The 21,280-nt window shown below is 40.6% G+C and overlaps 1 protein-coding gene across 8 annotated transcripts in view; it reads left to right on the plus strand.

The window, feature by feature from the left end:
• ptprt (protein tyrosine phosphatase receptor type T) overlaps window positions 1-21,280 on the plus strand; it is a 334,457-nt gene that overhangs the window by 186,967 nt on the left and 126,210 nt on the right. For 5 of the 8 annotated variants that reach the window (XM_084348993.1, XM_084348986.1, XM_084348987.1 and 2 more), the window contains exons 15-16: window positions 12,478-12,514; window positions 16,028-16,084. In XM_084348993.1, the coding sequence (XP_084205119.1) occupies window positions 12,478-12,514; window positions 16,028-16,084 (94 nt within the window). The remainder of the gene's footprint in view (window positions 1-12,477; window positions 12,515-16,027; window positions 16,085-21,280) is intronic. The other 3 variants (XM_084348991.1, XM_084348992.1, XM_084348989.1) reach the window with 2 other exon arrangements.

The following is a 21,280-nucleotide window of genomic DNA, read 5'->3' on the forward strand; positions in this document are numbered from 1 at the left end:
AAACACAAACTGCAGTCAGACTCTGGATTGATTCATTCATTGAAAAACTTGATTAGTCCATTAATACAGGAAATAATGCAAATGTATCTTTCGCTGATGCACAGCTCATGTTGAGATACAATACAGTACTTATAAGAACATCCTATGCACATAAAAAGTTAGAAGAATAAAAAAGGGAAGATGGTACAATCACTTTGAAATTCAACATAGAGGGGCTTTAAATATCTAAAAGTCTTTGTCAGAGAACTGAAAACAACATTTAAACTGAAACTTAAGTTCTGCATGTTTGGTCAGAACTACTTACAATAGAATGAAAGGATAGGAATGGGAGAAATTAGATTTTGAAAGCTGTTGAAGCTTTTCCTAACAGTGTATAACAAAGCTGTTGCAGACGTCTCTAACTTGGGACTCTGAAGTACTTTTGGCCACACCCTAATCAGCGATGTCACTGCAGGTGTCTGCATTCCAGTTAAAGTCGGGGGTCGAAATTTCCTGGTTGACGTTTTCAACTTCTGACCTCCAAGCGTTCCAGGTGCATGATGCCAAAAGTTAACATGCTTTGCTGGTTGTTATTAAATAATTGCCATTGTTGTGTGATGTCAGACAACTGCTCCCTAATGAGGTTGGAGTAGATGGAGTCGCCAACGGGAAGTAGAGAATTAGAAGTAGAAAATACGGCTTTGACTGGTGACATTGACATTGTCATTTTTCTAGTGGGAGGTCGGAAAAGTTTTGAGTTTCAAGTTGTCTGGAAGGCAGCATTAGCTTCAGTGACAGAGGTGAGGTCAAAGTCATCGACAGTCTAGTAGAGGAGTTTGAATTACCTTCTCACGGCCCTTGTCCCTTAAAGTGAATGTTGTCAGTTCTTATCAGAAAATAAAAAAGAAGAGTCTTCACTCCCAGAATCCATCTGTCGGTTTGCCTCCCCTCTTTGCTTTGCAATTATACCGTCTGCAAATATGACAACACCTCGTCCACCTCCCCCACCTCTCTCCTTCTCATAACTCATTCACAACTTGAACTTGGCTTTTGAATTTCCATAATACTCTGAACCCCTGTGAGGGTTGTTTTAATTTTCCACTGCCGTAACCACGGTAACTCGGTTTGGCGAGCGGGGCCGGGCAAGCTGGCTGATGCCGTGATGTAATATCCTCCTCCAGAAGGCAGATTTCCCACAATGCACTCACACGGAGAGGGACCGTGCGCGAGTGGGTGTGAGTGTGGGGGGATTCTTGCATGATTGAACAAGAGTGTGTGTGTGTGTGTGTGTGTGACTAGATGAGTGTGTTTAAAAGTGTGTGTGCTTTTGCTTGTGCTTGGCAGTTGTGTGTACGTGCATGCTTTGTATATGTGCAGACCCTAAATCCGGTCACATAAGAATTCTGTATTTGATTGGATCTCAGTCAATCCAATCAGTGTGAGGTTTGTTTGGGTCATGGATTGAAGCCTTGTGAGGGAGCTGGTGGGGAGGTTGGTGGCAGCCGCCGTAAACCAGATGATTTGATAAGGAAGTCAGCCATAAAAAATGGACACACATTCACAAAACTTGTGATACTCTGCCAATAAATATGTTTTTTTCCCCGCAAATGTCCTCCATCCCAAAGAGAAACTGTTAAATGCAATAATTATCGTTTTTTCCTAGTAATTTCAACTAACAGAAGGGTCTAATCATTTTATTTTCTCCATTGAGAGACTGACATTAGAAATTTGTCCTAATATCCTAATTTGCTTTTAGTTTCTAAAATGTAAGATGTTTGCAGTAGTAATGCACAATGTGTTAGACACTAGAGGTAGGATTAGGGCTAATGTCCCCTGATTTAAATGGACAAAATATAACATTTTTCATTTTCAGTTTTATGTTGTGACAGCACTGTGGTTATGGTCTGGTTAGGATATTTTTCTAACCCTAAACAGGTGATTTAATCATGCTTTGGCTTCCCTGGTTCTGTGACTCAAACACGGTTGGAAACTGTTCCACCGTTGGGTAAAACAAATCCTGTGGCTTTGCACTTACAAAGGTGGTCTCTCACTTGACAGCCAATATTGATTGTTGTCAGGAAACGGGATGCACATAGACGTCTCTCATGTCATAGTACAATGTTTTGTTGACCTTTCCATCCACTGAACTCTCCTTCCACTGAGGATTATGTAGCTTTATAATGACTCACTTGTTCTGTAAAATATATGTGTGGGAAACACTGGGATATTTGTGAAATAACTGATATAGAGAGAGAGAGATAGAGGGATGGTCTTACTGCATAACACCTTCTAGATTTCAACCTTGTGTGAAAAAGCAAAAATACACTTTTAGATCTTTATGTATCATTTTACATCATCTCTCAGTCTTAATTTTCAAATGTAACTATTTTTATGTCTCGACACAAGTCCTCATACCTTAATGACAAAGCATGTTGTTTGCCTGCCACCTCAAAAATCTTAGTTTTAAGTTTAAACTACTTTGTTAAAGAAAATTCAGTGTCAGGGTTTGAAGAAAAACAAAGTACACTGAACTAAATGATATGCAAACTGTGATTTCTGGTGTGAAAGTTATATACTTTATACACCCATCCTCCTGCCAAATAAGTTGTGTGGTATTATAATAGTGTTAGGCTGCTTCTGCATTATCAGCCTGATATTATTGCAACTGCCTTTCGGTGTTAGTTGTGGCAAAACTGGGTGCTTGTAATGAGACATCTGTCATATTTGTGGCAACCAAAGCAGGAATTTACATCCTAGTATAAGCCTTTTCCTAAACCTAACCAAGTGGTTTTGTGCCTTAACCTAACCAGACCAGCACTGTCAATACATAAAACTGAAAAATGAACCTAAGAAGTTAATTTGAAGTGAGATATAAAGTTCCAAGTTTTCAGAAACGTACGTTGCCAACATTTATTCTGGCAAACAGGTTGGAACAAAATACCGTTGCTGCCATATCTCTGCCGAGGACGGTCTCTCTGATCCTCCTCGCTGTGTCTTTTCCTGTTCACTTCCTACTGAAATAGATGGTCAGGGTCAGGTACACAACAGCTGCCCTGGAGCTTGTTGACTTTCAGTGCCTTCCTTACGGACTCGTCAGCAGGGTGAATGTTTGTTGACAACAGCTTGAACCCAACTGGTCTGGTTGAAGGACATGTCTCCTTTCACACAGGAGGATCATTAGGGTCATGCATCAGTTCTTTTTATATGTTTGGAAAGCCGCACTGGCTGTGAAGAAGTTAAATTGGCCAGCGAATCCACCGTGGCCAGTTGTCATTTGACACTGAATAGACTGCTGAGCCACGTCTCTGCACAAAGAAGAATGTCAGCATTTGAATAATTCATTCTCTAAATTCAATATGTCCATTATATAGTGTTGCAGGAAGGCTATTTGAAAGTGATATTTTGTCAATCAAGGATTTAAGTTATCTGCAGTTCTCACAAAGTCCTGTAATTTGTTTAATTTCTTTGCTGTCAGTCATTTTGTGGGAGTAGGTGTCACTTTTTCTTTTTTCTCTCGAGCGGCGGGCGTCTCATATTGGAAAGACGCTGCTCATTTACATTTTAGAGGACTTGGCTGGTTTGTTGTAGTTTGATCTCATGGATGAAAGTCTGTTTCTCATTCTCTCCCTGTCTTGGATAATCCTGTATGTTTTTTTTTCCTCCCTCTGAGCTCCACCTGTCCATCAAGGAGGACGTCTCTCCTCCCTTTTTCTCTTTCATTTTCTGTCACTCTCTCTCTTGACAACATTTAGGAGAAATTGTTCTCTCAATCCACCCACTCTCCATCTCTTCATTGCTCACTGCTGTTGCCTCGTTCTCTCTAATAGGAAAAAAATCCCACCACTTTCTCTCTCTATTTTCTGTCTTCTTTTCCTCGATTTCATTTCCCTCTGTGCATTTCTTTGTCCCGCTCTCCTTCCCCCTCATCTTGTCCTCCTCTGCCCTTATTTGACATCTTTCTACAGCTCTCGAACCCTTTTTCCTTCTCTTCATCCATTTAGCACATCTTTCACTCTCGTTCTCTACAGTGCCTCCTTTCCTTGTTACCTTTCGATTTGCAATCTCCCACCTTGTCTATTTTTTCTTTCCTCCCCCTCTCTTTTTATCTTTATTTCCATCATTCTCACCTCATCTTATCTAACCCTTTTTTCCTTTCCCTTCTTTCTCTCACCGTTTCTTGTTTCTTTACATTACCACCTGTTTCACTTGCCCTCCAATAAACTAATTTCCTCCCCCTCTCCTTTTCATTCCCTCTTCTTCTGTAATGTTCTCCTTGTCCTCCTACCTCTATTGTTCCTTTCACATGCCTCTCCTTTCCTCTTTTTCTGCCATTTTCTTTAATCCACCTCTCTCTCTCTCTCTCTCTCTCTCTCCCCCTCCCTCCCTCCCTCCCTCCATCTTTCCCTCTCTCTCTCCCCCCTCTGGGGTGACATCAGTCTGATGCCAGTCTCTCATCTCCCATCATTGTGCCAATTAGTCGACGCTCTGCACATTAAAACTGCTCACCAACGGCAATCTTGATCTCTCCCTCGATGTCGTGTGATGTCACACACACACACATACACACACACACACATACATGCACACATACACTTGCACCACCCACATTAAAGGAAAACACACACACACACACACACACACACACACACTCACACACACAGACAAGAATAAAGTGCCTGGGGCTGTAAGTAAGAGAAGTAAGAGCAAGAGTGATCGGGGACTTTGGGATGAGGAAGGATAGAGGGAGGGGGAATAAAAGTCTAAAAAGAGTGAAAGAGACATTAAAGAAGATATAATACTAGAGGCAAAGATGGAGGCCGGCAGGGCTAAAGAGAAATAGTGGGAGAGGAAAGAGAGAAGTGGAGGACACGATTTTCAGAGTGAAATCCAGAAATCCAAGAAATGAAGGATAACAGTGGGTGTGAGAAACTCGATACGCCGCTATGATGTTTCATAATGAGAATATAGGCTGTTTGGCAAGCTCCTTAGTTCAGTTGAGGAAAATATTAAGCCTGCAGAATAAAATGATATTTAAATGAACAGTGTTCACAACTCTGTGGCAGCAGTTTCGAAGAGGTCCTTTCCTGTTTCATTATGACAAAACCAGTTATGGTTTCCCCAGTTTGGCAGGGACGAACTTGCCTGACAAGAGCACTGACCTTTTCCCCCTTAACATCACAGGCTCCCTGCAGCCATATCCCATGTTCAAGTGTCAGCATACCTTCAGCCTTATACCCCCGTCAGTCTAGTCTTGTCTTGCATGCTGCAATGATCCCACAAGAGTGTCCCGCGTGGTTTCACAATTTAAATTCTAAATCCAAAATCAATCAAATGAGCTTTCAGTTTTGATCATCAAATTCAAAGGCAGTAACGCCAATACCACCTGCGGCTTTAGTTCCAGACACTCATCCTGTCTGCACAAAGACGATCAACTGGTGCTGGAAGTAACTGCGGCAACGTTGGAGATATTTCAGAAATCCTTTATTGATTTCTTCTTTTAGAAGAGGGTTTACTCGTGGGGGAAGAACTGAGCTGAACTGATAACATTTCTGGAGATCCTTTATTGATTTGCTTAGGAAGAGGGTTTACTTGGGACAGGTCTGAGAAACTGAACTTTGTAACAAACTGAATTTCCAACACAACACTGATTAGGGCAACAAACTTTGAGTGAAGTTTTTTCCTTATACTAGAATGCCAGACGGGCTGTCAGCTCCTTGTGAGGCGCTTGAAGTGTGTTCAAATTCTTCCTTCAAACTCAATTTCTATATTCTGTTTATCGTTGAATCCCTGAAGGGTAGTGGTTATGGTTAAACTCAAATATTATTTGAACGTGCCTAACCAAGCTGTTGTTGGAAAATACTCCAAAGAATTTGAAAATGTAAATGACAGTTGTCAGGGCATAAAACCAATGATCTGTTGATCTCTACAAATCCAGATGTCAATATCTAACAATAGCATAGCCGTCAGTGTTGGAAAATAAAATTGAAATCGTAAATCAAATCAAATTGTGACCTTAAAATTGAAAGTCGAATCGAGTAATGTATTTGGAGAATCTTGACACCACTGGTCTTGAGGAGGAAAAGTAAAATAGTGAAGAGACAGTTTGTCCCAAAACACTCAGACATATGACAGACACGGCATGTACCAACTTCATTCTCACTCGGCGGAGGTGAGAACAGCAGTTAAATGGATAAAATACAGGATGTGGAATTCAGGGAAGATACATGGGAGGACGTAAGAGGAGATGGACAGATGATGAAGCTGGGAAACTGAAGGAGGAGGGAGGGAAGACACAAAAGTGTAGAGGAGAGGTAGAATTGTTAGAGGAGGAGGAAGACGAGCGAGAAATGGGGCGAGAAATGGCACGAAACAAAAGGAAACGGTGGCACACATGGAAAAACATGCCCTCCCGCTCGGTGAAAAATGCAGCCAGACACCTTTCTTGACAAGTAAAAAGCCTCAGGGGTTGGCCAAGGTACTCTGACAATCAACGTCATTCACACACACATTCACCCACACACACGCCAAACCAAGCGAGCCTCGGAGTGCATATTTTGGAGGTTGTTGGAGAGACATAGAGAGAGATTTTACCAACTGACAGTTGATGTCAATCAAGATGCACTCATCTGACTCGAAAAATCCTTAAATGCACTTTTATTCTGTGTGTGTGTGTGTGTGTGTGTTTGTGTGTGTGTGTGTGTGTGTGTGTGTGTGTGTGTGCGCATATGAGAGTGCGAGTGGAGAAAGGACACATATTTCTGCTTGCATTTGGCTGGAATTTGCGGACACATTTATGTACGTGTGTGTACGTACATGTTACAGACGGACATTAACATCAGCTAAAGCCTTTAGTCAAACTAAAATGTGCATGTGTGTGAGTGTTAATGTGCGTGTCAAGAGAGTTGTTGGTACCCGAAAGGTCCTTCAACAAAACTGAAGAAACAAATAGAGGAGAAAGACAGATAGTAAGAAAGAGTGTGAGAGAGTTGCAGTAAAAAAAAAAATAAAAAAAAAAAAAGTTGTAGTTGTTACCCTGGCTACCCTGGGTTGCCTGGGAACCCCAGCAGCCAATCACAGTATCTAGAAGTCGGACAGAAAACCCACATGGTTGGAAATCCCGCCCGTCAGTCAGAACACTGACCCAACCAACTGTTTGGTGGTGAGACGGAAAGAGAGAGAGGGAAGATGGAAAGATAAATAGATGGAGAGAGAGAGCACTCACCCACACAGCAGCTGCATCTCCTATACACACTTAGTATTCTTGTCAGGCTTGACAAAGTTAACTACTACACACACAGAGACACACACACTGTGTCTCCAGTGTCTCCACCATAAACAACCCCCCCACCCCCACCCCTCATCTCGCAGCCTCTCTGGATAGAGGCAGGGCAATAAATTGGCCTTACATTTATTAACTTTGCTTCTAGCAACCTCCTGAGGTTTAGCCCATTAGCATGAGTGAAGATGAGGCAGCGCTTCTATTCACAGTGACTGTGAATCCAGAACAGCCGGGCCTCTAAATGGGCCGTAAATGGGCACGATAGGGCCAATTTCTAGAAAACACAAGTCACTGCTGCTCATTGAACTGATCGTATCCCCGTGGTGGCTGTTTGTAGGAGAAACAGCACACTTACGATGAGCTCTGCCCTAATGATAGGCAGTTAAAACAAGTAGAAACATTTTAGAGATCTTTCAGGCCTGAGGTCTTATCCCAACACTATCCCAATGGATTTTCATCACACAAACAAATGTGTTCATGGAAGGAAACTCTTAGATATGGTCAGTTAACTTTCTCCTTAAATGTTAAGTTTAATGCAATTCCTTAATGATGTCTATTTAGGTAAATGTGTCAGTAGTTTACCTGTTTGGTATCCATTGATGGAATGCAGAAATATGGAGCGTCTCTTTAGCAACAATGCAGTAATTGATGTGGAATCAATCTACTCAAATAAAACTTTTGCAGTCCAGTCATTACATAGGCATAACATTATTGGTTGTCAGTGACAAGAGATGCTTTGAAATGGTTGTTAATAGAGGTGTCCTGATACTGCAATATTCACGATAACCGTGATATTAAAAAACATGAAATATTGATATTGTTTAAATAATACACATATGATACTGTCGTGTGAGTAATCCAGCAAAGATGTTCAACCTTGTGCATTCTTTAGTTTACGAGTTCATCTAGTTGCCTTTTCACTAGTAATTGAGTCGATGATAGTTATTCTTCTTTTTGTACACTTTTTTACAGTTATGGTACCAGACTCTCTCTCCACCTCTCTACACTTGTATTTTGAGGGTAATTTATTTGCTAAATAAGCAACAAAACACACAGTAAACAAAGTTAAAGATAGATTTGATTGCTAACAATTTATTTTTCAAAATTTAGATCGATATCGCAATAATATCGTTATTGTAAATTTGTTTCTCTCCTCTCTGATATTGTGACTGCCCTATTTGTTACACAGAACACATCTGGGAAGTCGTTCATGGAAACTATTTTAAAAGGGCAGGCACTTTCAAAAAATACTTTCCAGGTAATTGAACAAACCTTTTGCCTATGACCGTCTATCATGGCCTTCGACTTTAACCAGCTATATCAACAGTAGGAGAGCACTACCTCTAGCAGAGTCCCCTTGATAAATAAAACTCTCACCAATGCCAGCTGAGAGCAAAAACATTATTTCTATCAAGAGAAGACATCAGTGCTGTTCTTTGCTCTTCATTCAATGAAATAAACTCTCCAGTTCTGATACAACTGATGCTTTAGCCGCATCTATGCTAGCCACTTGAGGAGCCGCTATTGTTCAATTGTACTGGTCCTTTATTCACTGGTCATCACATCTAAACCACGCCCGTGGCTTTTCAGTAGTAGCCTGGCAAGATGGATTTGCGTGATAACATGTATTCATTCTGACTTTCTCAGTTACTTGGTGGCTACAATGAGAAACCAATGAGGGAAAGAGAAAAAGACTGATAGATAGACGGCCAGATATTTAGTCAGTCAGTCATACAGACAGACAGACAGGCGGGCAGGCAGAGACAGACGGAAAGCAGACAGAGATGCAGTAGAAGCAGGTGTGTTTAGTCTTGTGGAGAGATCCAGCTGAGAGGCTCACACCATCCATCATCCACTAACATTCATCTTCCCTGCTCTTTAACTTCATTATTCAGCTCACACACACACACACACACACACACACACACACACACACACACACACACACTCACACACAAAGACAGGTGCATCACAATGCAGACACAAGCACATGAGAGTGACAATAGCAAACATTTTGGCATTCAAACAGAAATGGGCCTTTCTCCTGTTGTGCTCATCATTATACCTTCTCGCCTTGCTGTGACTGATTGCACAAAGTGAAAACATAAGGTGGTTGCAGGTAACTAAAAACCACTTTCACATAATGCAGCCACAATATTTTAGAAACACTGAATATTAAACCTCATGCACTTTGCCTCTCAGTTTGCTTCTTTGTCATCTTTCTCCATCATATTCTGACAGCGTGCCACCTGCAGGTAGATGTCACTTTGTTGCAATGACACCATTAATCAATCACCGCCTGTTTTGAGCTTTGCTGAACCATTTTTTGGCTACATTGTCCGGTGTACATACATATAAGTGTGTTTGTGTACACACATACATACATTGTAGTTTGAGTCAGCTGAGTTTACCTGAAAACCTTTAGTCAATAGACATGTACTTTTCCCATTTGTTTTTGTGACATGGCTCTGAACAGGTGAACCCAAGTGAAAAACTCAGAGACGACAGGAATAAGTTAAATACAATTTATATTGAAAGACACAGGGAAGATGGGATCCAACCCAGGGGAAGCTCAGGCTTCTAGCTCTAGTTTTCACTTATTAACTGACAACAATGTCCCATATATAGGGTCTGGACATTGCCTTTTCACACATGTTGCACACAGCAGGCAATGGTCCACGTCAGATGTGTTCTCACCTACTATAATTACTCCATTTGGTTTAGGCATGGGTTGGCACCTGAGTAGAGCATGCAGGAGATGGAGGACTTATCCATAATGATGACTGTTTTTGCGTTGATATCAATACCACACGTATTTGGATGTGTCTGTAATATCAACAGAAGAGTGTAAAGCAATTTACAAGCAAGCAACATCGCCCACTCGATTGCTGTAAATTCTCCGGAAAGTGACCTACTCTATTTACTCATAGGCTCAATTGGACTTTGTACTAGGCAGCTGGCAGGGTATTGTCCGATCCAACTGATTCAGGTCCAGGGGCCAGTCCAACTGATTTGAGTCCAGGGGTCCAGGGCAGAGAAGCTTAGCTGACACAACAAGGGATGGGAGACCAGGACCAGGGTTAGAGCAGGCAAAACTGAAGACGGCATCAAACCTGCCACTTTTTCACTCGAATACATCTGAATTATAGTCTGTGTTGCAGGTTTCGGTTGTTTAAACAGAATGCTCAATGTTAATATGACCTGAAAATGCCAAATTTTGAGGGAAAGGAATGTACATGGGCAGTACCTTGGGAGTGATTGTGTTCAACTGCTGAAGTGACAGACGTCAATGTCGGCAGCTGCTGTAGTAATCGTCTTTGATGAAGACAAATGGGCCAACATGTGAAGGAGGCCAATCTCTGTATGACAATTGGGTTAGACACATACACTTACTGGTGACAGCACATTATGGAGGGAAGAAAAGAGGGAAAGACTGGAGCAGTGAAGGAATGAAAAGAGCTGGAATAAAGAAAAGTACTCGCCTCTTCAAGTGGTGACAGTCCATCAGAAAAAAGTGACAGGGACGGTGGAACCACAGGAACGTGAAGTGTGAGAAACAGAAAAGGAGGGCACTGGAAGCCCATATAGGCTTGACAGATTGAACAATAGTGGGTATAGATAGAGACAGGGGAGAAGAGAGGTGTTTCGACCTGCCTTGGTGGTACTAATTTGGTGATTTACAGCAACGTCAAAGTCAAAAGATGTCTAGACATGTACATTTTTGAGATTGTGATCGAGATAAATCATAATCTTTAAAACAACATTTTTACAGATTGGTTTTGAAAGTGCCGTTCATTTATTGCAGAATCAACAAATTTTAATAACTAGAATTGCACTCAGTAGAGCGCATACCCCTGCCAAGGCCCAACAGTCCCCTTTAATTCAATCAAGCCTAATCGATATCACATAAAACATATATATGTATATCACGATTTTTATTTGGATCCGCATCAAACTGTTACTCACATGGCTGGAAAATGTCCTGACGTCTCATTAAAAATATAATTGTGCTTTCATGCTTACAAATGTTTAAACGCTGTCCCTTACAGTGGTCTCTCAATTTTCAGTTGTCTCGCCTGGCTGTCACTCCACCTCCATCCCTCTCCTGACATGAAATTCAACTTGGCGTTGGTATTTGATGAAAATGAGACTCAATAATATATTTCAGAATTGCTTTTAAAGTTTGCCTACATCAGGTTGCTTTGATTGTAAACCTTAATGCTTGCTGGCTTTTCTTCACCTTAGTCTTTCTTGCCCAAGTTTCCGTCTGCTCTGTTGACTTCAGCAATAGGCTTTAAAGTTGGTCAAAAAACACACATTGCATTTCGTTTTTTCTCACCCAGATTCCGCTTTCACAATGGCAGGTGAGCCGTATGTGGAGGAAGCTTATCGTTTATTGTTATGAAGCCAATTTAAACTATTAAAACCAATGTGGTACCAAATGACTTCATTCAGGTGCACTTACAAGCTTTTACGAAACACAGACACAAGTAGGCCTACATTAGATAGGAGTGGTCGCATCACAATTAGTGCCTTTACAGGAGGGACATGATGCCAAAGAACATTTCTGTGTCTCTCTCTGCGTTTCTCTGCAGAGCATTTCTGAATGTCAGTAGATGGGGGGTTGTAGAGTGAGTCCTCGGACAAAGACAAAAATCTTTGTACAATATGCTGGACGGCCTGCCAAGTAAAGTCTATGTGTGGGAAACACTGTTTCAAGGACACTTAGTCATCTGATGCTTGCATATTAAACAGCCTTCCAATTCAAGAAATTACAACATTTACATAATCCTTTTAACAGCATCTATGTGTGTTTACTGTTTGATTTATGTTCATGAATGTCAGGGCACTTGAATGCACCACAAAGAGTTTTGAAAACAGATTGGCAACATTATTTCAGTATTGAAAAAATTTAAATTAGTTGGTAAAACTAGTAAAAAAAACTGAAACTGGTGGCTGCCTTGAAGAAAACATAAATTATGCAGTGTAAAATACTCAGCAATCAAAAGTGATGACACGTTGTTGAGTAGCCAAAGCTTGAAAAAACACTGGCATGGTCCTTCCTTTTCATCAAAGATGGCTGACCCTGCTGAAACTAAACTCTTCCAACAATTATTTAAAAACTGAACGTTCTGATGGTGATTCTATTTGAGGGATTTGTCCGACCATTAACCACAAGTTACCTAAACAAACTGTCTGTCTTTGTCTTCTCTCCACAGGAAACCAAAATCAACTGTGTCCGCCTGGCTAACAAAGGTATGAGCACCCTTCCATTGACACTTCCAGTAAAGACAATATATTATCTTTATGTCTAATTTAACTTCTTAGTCGAGTTAATTTTAAAGAATAATGTAATAACATGACCCCCTAGAATAGTGTTGCATCCTGTTACAAGTGTGTTAGACGAGATGAATACACACACATACACACACATGGTTTAGAAACAGGTGAACCAGCAACCTTTAGCCCAGGCAACCCCACATCCTAACCATGTTATCCTGCATGATTTCGTGGCATAGCATTCTCTCTCTCTCCCTCTCTTCTCTCCTAGTCTTTCTCTTTTATCGCCCTTTTTCTATCCCGCGTTCTACCTGTTTTTCTTCTACCCTGCTCTCTCTTTTTCCATTTCATACCGCATCCATGTTGCTCATCAGTGTATAAAGTGGAACATCAGGGCCATTACATACCGATTGACCGCCTTCATTAAACCCGATGGATGGAGGCTAAAGCGTTAGCCCCAGAACCCATTTCATCCTATTCTGTTTTGCTTTCCCCATGTCTCCCATCTTTATTTGCTGCTCATCTCCGGCAAATACACCCATTTGTGTGCCAGGCAATGTGCTTCGAAAGCTTTTCAGCTTGCTATTGATTTTCCTCACCTCGTCTTTTCTCTATTTTATTTTTTCTTCAGCATCAAACATTGATTTGATTTTTCCACATCTCCTTTCTCTTTTCTCAGTCTCTCTCGCTCTCTTATTATTCCTCGTCTGCATCAAGCATTTATTGCTCGTTTGTGCACATTTTTTCTCTTTTATATCATTCTTTTTTTCTTGCTCTGTCCATTTCCAGGCTCTGTTTTATTTTGTGAGTGGAAGGTACTGTGGGTGGAGGTCTACAGTGTAAAGACCCTGCTCTCTGTCTGTCTGCATGTTTGTGTGCTTGGGAAAAGACATGCTTTTAACTTTGTGGCTGTCTTCCATATGACAAAATGTTAACTTTCTTTTTAGATGTAGAATTTTCAGTGTTCCCAAAGCAAACTTCGAATCAACTTTAATGTACTTTTGGAAAGTTTTTGATATGTGGGCAGTGTTCTGAGGCAATGCAGATGGCTAATTTTGCAAATGCCTATGACTAATTTATTTGAGATACCTGCTATCCACACACTGCAGCAGCTGATTTCAGTGATGAATGCTACTTGTCTGGTTGAGAGTGTTCTAATCAGTAAATCAGCTGGTGTACTTATTTTTGGTTAGAATAAATACCTGCAGGCAGTGAGTGAGGCAGAATTAAGGTTTGGTTATACAAGCATCTGTCAGAGGCAGAGAATCTGATTTGGATTTAATTTAAAGGAGAATTTGTGTATTTTTTTAAAACCTGGGTCCTATGCATGCATGTGTATGATTCATATTGACCAAAGGTTTTGAAATTGGTCCACTACATCGCCTCAGCTTACAGCCACAACACGGCTGCTATGGCTACAATGTAATCCTGTGGGGCAACTGCAACTGTCAAAGTTAAATCCACTTAAAGTGCTTGTTTTTGCCACTGACAGGCTGGGGTTGTTATTTTAAGTCTCTGACAATTTATGGAAATGATTCCCGTAGAGACAGAGCCTTTTGTTAAATAATAGAATCCTTTTTGTAACCAGAAACACAAGTCTCGTTCAAGGAAAGGTCTCGCTCTGAAATCTTGTGAGGTGAGTTGTTCCAGTTGTTACCTCATCTAGATCGTCAAAATCAGTTAACTAGTCAGCCGTGTCTTTTGGACATAAATTCTTGCTGGCAGTTCCTCTGGCAGTAAACTCCAAACTCCTCTTCCAACTCTGACTCACCTTTCCACAGTATCTTCCTGCAACAACTCACATCTTGCAAGATTTCAGAGCGAAACTTATCCTGTAACGATACACATTTCTAGCTACAGAAAGGATCTTATTATTCACTGTAACAAAAAGGTCTCCGTAGGTATTGTTTCCGTCATTTGTTGTCAAACCCCAGCCTGTGAATGGCAAAACACTTCTAATGGACATACCTTTGACGGTCGGAGTTGCCCTAAGGGATTACATTTCAGCCGTACACCAAGGCTGTATACTGGGCCAATTCCAAAACCTTTGGTAAGTGTGAATCATTTACACAGCAACACATGTTAATGTAGGGCCGAGGTTAAAAAGATACTGAAACAGGTAGAGCCAAAGAAGCATGTTTTTGACCAGATGATGGAGGCATTCAAGTAAAGAGCAAAAAGAGCAGAAAGATGATGTACACTAATGTGTAGACCTATAAGAGACCTACTAGCCTATAGATGACAAGGTAAGGTAGTTGGCCTTGTCTTTTGATCTGCAAATATGTTATTTATTCGTTACAGTTATTTTAAACTAGTGCTAACGCTAGGTTAATATTTGTAAAAGGGCGTGATGCTGAAGATCTGAAAAACATTTTACCACTGTTCAAAATCTGTGCATACTATACATTTATATTAAATTGTGGTTAGCCACAACAACAAATCTTCTGCTTGATTCTGCATTGCCAGATTATAACTTGCATTGAAACAGGTCTATCCACATGTTAATCTGAACACAATCTTGTTTTCATTTTCCAAGTTGACACTGTACACACGTGGTAACAGGTCTCTTTATCTACTTTACCTGCCTTGCTATCTGAAAGCTTGCTTCTTTGGCTCTACCTACTGAATTTAACAAATGAAATTATTTTTTGCACTCTGCTTCTGAGAAATACAGATTTTGATAAAACTGTAGCCTTTCTTTATTGGCTCACAATTGACACCCACCCTGTTGCCATGCAGGCCATTCAACATTTATAGCAAATATGGCTAACTACCTGCAGGGAAGCTGAGTGACAGTGGGGGCCAACTTGAGCCACCTTGCTGCCTCAACATAGAAACACATTGTCAACAAATTTGATGAAAGTATAAACTGATCTGATTTTTTGTCTCTGGGTGAACTAAGCCTTTGCAGCAGAACCTGGAGGCCAGATTGTATCTTTGCACCAATTTTGCCACGCCACAAAGTTCATATTTCTTTTTTTTCTTTCAACCATCACTTCATTTCTTTTCTCTTCCATTTCCTACTCCCTTTATTTTTATTAACCCGTCAAGCCAAGCTGACAGACTCAGTAAACTCAAATGTTAACCCCCAGCACCACATCTACATTCACTGACTCACTCTTTGGTGAAAAAAAGCATCCTCACCAGCAACACATCTGTTAGGTCTTTTCCTGCTAATGGGCCAGTCAAGATGCTCGTACCTCCTGGTAATACGACCAGTCATGCCCCAGTTCACATCTTGAGTGCTAGTTGTCCTATTGATCTTAATGTTCTAGTGCTATTCTCACCACTGCAATTTCTCTCCTCTAAGACAGATTGTGCAGTTGAAACAAGGGAGATCTAAACCTTGATGAAATGGATAAAGAAACCTATACGTCTTTTTTTCTTAGACTATTTTCTTCTTTCTTTTCTTTTTTTGTTGTTGTTTGTTTTCTCTCTTCCCTCTCTTTCTCATGCTTTCCGGCGGGGACGTGCGGCCCTTGGCCTTAGTGGTAATAGGTAGGGGACAAATAACAACGCCGTACATTCTAGTCATCCCAAGCGAAGGTGATTATTGCTTTATAGGCAGAATATTTTCTTCCCTATGTTATATTTTTTCATCACAGTACAACCATAAACACGACACGAACCCTGTTTCATTTTGGTTGTCCCCTGCCCTCCCCTCCTTTTTCTCCTGCCGTTGTTTCTTGACTTTTCTCTGTTTTTACTCTTTGGTTTATGTCTTTCCTTCTCATCGCCATCTTACTGCATTTGTTTGCATGTCTGCTCCGCTTCGAGTGTCGCTGGCTGTTTGAACCGCCTCTTTATGTCTTGCATCCACACACATACACACATACACGCACGCACGCACGCACGCACGCACGCACGCACGCACGCACACACACACACACACACACACACACACACACAGAGCAGTAAAAGTATGCTGCTGTATCCTTGCACCAAACACAAGTGCAGGCTTGTGTGCGCGCACACACACACACACCATGGAGAGCCACCATGCAATGCCCATCCTGCAAACCAAAGACAACTTAACTTAAATCAGATATTATAAAACAGTTTGCTGTCACACGACTGGGAATCAGTAATTTACAAAAAAAATTAGCCAGACTTACCTTTGAAAAGTTAGACGACAGGGCTGTGATAAAATTCCGGGGGATTGAAAAAAGACCTTGCACTGACCTCTTTGAGCTGCTACTGCTGCCGATGCTGCGCAGACTGTCACTCAAATGTGACAAAAGCATCTCTTTACTTTTATCCAAAATTGGGAATCAGTGCCACCAAAATCCTGATGCCCAACATCTGTAGCAGTAAGAACTATTATAGAGAACTAATGGGAAATGTTAGCGTTATGAGTTACATAAATAAATGCATTTGAAAAAGTATCATCCTGGAGAAAATTGTTGAGTCTCATCATCAGGTCATCAAATACTGACCCTTACCCAAGCTGCCGACCCAGTGCATCAGTATTTGACGATCTGAGGATGAGACTGAACAATCAACCATCTTTCTTCAGGAAGTTCAATTTTGTTGCTTCATTGTCTACTATTCTTGGTCCTACATGGTCCCCTGACAGCTTCTGGGTCCTGATGTAGCAGCACCTTTTGCACTGTCTATATTTTTAAGCAAGTGATGCATATTCAGTAGCCTAAATATTGGGACAGAAAGCTAACATTAGACTTTGTTTGTCTTGTAATTTACAATGCAATGACTTTCATTTGAAGGGAAAGACTTAAAGTCAATCAAAAGGAAACAGATGAGAGCCATGAACTAAATGTGTCTATGGATCTTGGTTGCGTTCTGATAAAACCACAGTTAAGGTTACAATACACAAGGTTCAGCTGGTTCAGTGTAAGATTTGATGAAAATAGGACATGGTTGAACATGATGAAAAGGTTAGGCTTACCCTTTTAAGTTATACATTTATAATGTTATGCTAGTACTGCTGTTTCAAACCTATATTATTATTAAGATCAGTATTGTGGTCACATGTATCTCAACCGTTAGGTGTAATATTCTCAAATATAGATTTGGTTGCTGATATGGTGGATTAGTTTCAAAGGTGTTTGGTTTAGGTTGAGCCCTAAACTGAAACCTCTCAATCTACCAAACACCATCTTCTACTGATCACTGATGCCACTTCCCTCAAACACAACCCACACCCGGCAACTCATTGCATACAATCATGCTTCCATTTAGTCCTTGGCATTTGTTGTGACACTCACAGACTTAGCAAAGTATTTGAACTATTGTAGATGGGGGTACAAGGACACTGGACCGACCATCAGTTTTCCTCCTTCATGATCATTTAAAAGATGTGGCCTTGAAAGAAAATATATCTTTATTTCTCTGTGATCTGCAGAATATTTCAAAACTAATGTCTTCATCAGCAGTGCTGCATTTAAATGCATAAATGGGTTACATTCCAAAAAAAGATACCCAACCCTTGAAAGATTTTGACACCAATTACTGTGTGTCATCAATACTTGATGTGAAGTGAAATCTAATATTTTATATTGTTGAAGGTATAAGCTAGCATGAAACCTCATGGGAATAAAACTTCTTACAGCAAAAAGTGCTTTATAGTGGAACTGTTTGATGCATTGGTCTTTTCAATACACCTTAGTTCTTCCAAATCAAATCCTCCATGCTTAATAAAAACACAGGAGCTAAACATTGTTTACTGAAGTGGATTTTATTTTGAAATGCAGAGACGTGACAGCAGAATATGAATGTCATTCAGCGATACAACAATCAAAATGTTGACTTGAACAATAGGGACACAACAGGGAATCAGTCAATAGCAAGCACAGTCGTAAACTGCTGTCACAGTTCTTTGTCAAGAATATGAGATGACTTCACATGAATACAATAACACTTATTGTCCTGAGGGAAATTGAGGTTCCAAGGCCCAACACAAAGAATTATGCCTATCATGCACAACGGCGAACACTATTGAAATTTTAAATTGAATAAACATAGATTGCATTCATATCAAGAGAGCGGTTGCTTACCTCAATGCAAATGAAAGCAGAAAACCTCCGGTACATTAAAATGGCATTTCATTTCAGTGCTGAACATTGCACAGTTACTTTTCAACACTTATTACTTTCACAAATGAACATGTCATACATTATCCATCATAAATAATACATTATCAAAACAAAGACATGTGACAGGAGGCAACAGACAAACAGTTCAATGTATCAAACTACAATAAGTCTGTGAGCAACATACAACCTCGTGATGTATCCGTTTACCTTCATCCACTCAGTATTACCTGTGTTCACTACTCACATTGTCATTGTCAACACTTAACAGCTTAGCCAGTGACAACAGCAAGCTAACTAACTGCTTGATATTGTCTGAGAGGACTACTTTGACACTGTTTCTGGGCTGAGATCGGCTCATTTTCACATCAGTCAATTTAAAGAGTCTGAAAGAGGACTTGTTTGGAGCTGTTTTCTTCCTCAGCATTCTCAGCTCATATTCTCCTACATACAGAACTTCTAGTTTCTGAAAGTTTTCAAGGTCCAGTGTGTAGGATTTAGTGGCTCCATTGCAACTGACCAGTCACATTTTTGTAATGTCATAGTTTTATGATTCTGGGAAGAAGACCAGAAAAATGTGCACGTAGAAGAAGCTATCCTTTCAAACTTGTGATTAACATTATGAGAGGGTATAATTTAACCCAAACCCTGTTTTCCTAAACCTGGCAAAGTATTTTTGTTGCCTAAACCTAATAACTGGAATAACTGGAATGGCCCGCAGTAGAGTGCGTACCTCCACCAAGACCCAAACATATCTATTTAGATCTATTTATTTAGATCTACATCCAATTATACTCACTTATATATACCAGCCACTTAAATACGCCTGATTTTGTTCTTTAAGATCCTTACATTTTTCCCTGTAAAAAACATATGAAAATATTGTATAAAAGCTGTCTTGCAATGTTAAAGAAAGTGAGAAAATACCTGTCCCTTTGTCCAGATCCATACCAAAAGTCCATGGGGTCTATTCTGGGCTGAGGCCTATCCAAGGAGATCCATTCAGTAGTTGGTGTGTAATCTGACAAACCAACCAACCAACAACAAACAAATGGACATGGGCAAATTTTAACTTCCTTTGCGGAGGTAATAATGAATACTATATTGCCCCAAAATCCTACACTCTGGACCTTTTAAATTGGCAATAACCCTAGCGTTATAAATAGAAAAGATAGTTGCACAAAGGTGTTAAATACAGTATCTGTTGATGATCTGGTAAATGTGACTTTTTAAACAGATTGATTTGACTGTGAGCACAGCCCTGGTTTTATATCACACCCTCTCTGTGCAGAACCAGCCAGGTGGCAGAATTTCCACTTTCTTTAGAAATTTATATTTCAACTTGTGTGCAAAAAAAGAACAAGAAAGAAACAAATGGGTCTTTGTAACACATATATGTGAGGCTGAGTACACACTGCAGCTGAAATTGTTTTATCTCCATTTCTGACACAAGACACTAATCTGATTTTTTTCAACAAGAAGGCCTGCAGTCTAAATGCTGCATATATATCTCTTAGACTATTTCTTTCATGTTTTGATTGGCTGAAGAGAAGTCATTTTCCAAACTATGCCTTTTTGCCCATTGCGGCAACAGGGCAGTGGAAAGCCTATATTTATAAGTTGGACTTCTACACTGGCAACGTCTGTATGCCCTGCACGTGTTCAGGTTCTGTGGCTCACAGGAGCATCACACCCGCCCCCTGTCATCCATACACTGGTATTATATGTCATCTTCAATTCCCATTATCATTAGTCTTCAGGTCGATTATAATTGGTGGTGTACAGAGTCATGTTGTAACTGACTCTGGTGCTGTGCAATACTGATGCAACACGTGGCTTGCTATCTGTGTATGTGTGCGCGTGTGATGTGAGTGTGCGTGACTGAACTGCAAAAGATAAACGTTGAAGGAATCATGTCTGAATTATCTTCGTCATTGACCTGCACTGCAACACACACACACAAACACACACTGTTCTTTACAACCTGTCCTCCTTCTGTTTTCCCATCACCTGTGAGTGCTGCCTGCTTGCTGCTTAGTGAGTCAGTTTGCTCTGTGAATTTGCAACAGATTGAGTCAGACTGTTAAGGGGAAAAAATAACTCCTCAGGGCTGTTTTTAGGTGAATATCTGGTGACAATGTGACATTTTAAGGGCACAATAGCAGTCAGCAATGGGGGAAATGCTGTTCAAGCTGCACGGGGAGCATGCAGGGTTCGACTGCAACTACAGCTGACAGAGAAATACAGAAGAGAAACCGAGAGGTATACAGAGAGAGACCTTACTCCAGAGAGGAAAATAAATAAAACCCAAGAGAAAAGGAGAGGATCAAAAACCAAGAGACAGAGATTGACAGATACTGACTTGAAGAAAGTCAGAGGGAAAAAAAAGACAAATCCAGCAGTGGAGGCAGACTCAAGGCTGAAGGATTCTTTGGGATTTTTTTTTTTTTTTTTGTCGTAGCATTGTGCATGCAGACAGGTGTACCTGCTTTGCTCTCCGCCAGACACACATTCTGGCGAATTGTTGTCTTATGCTAAATTCGCCCTTCCAACTACGCCATGAATTTTCCATCTGCTCCACAGCACAGCGACAAAATGTCCAATTGTACCCGCGTAAATCTTAGAGGCCGGGTCGTAAAGTACTCACCAGCGTCTGGGAATAAAGAGGAGGAAGGAGGGAGGGAACGACATA

This window comes from Pagrus pagrus, assembly GCF_965226575.1.
Source record: "Pagrus pagrus genome assembly, chromosome: 3".
Classification (NCBI taxonomy): Eukaryota; Metazoa; Chordata; class Actinopteri; order Spariformes; family Sparidae; genus Pagrus; species Pagrus pagrus.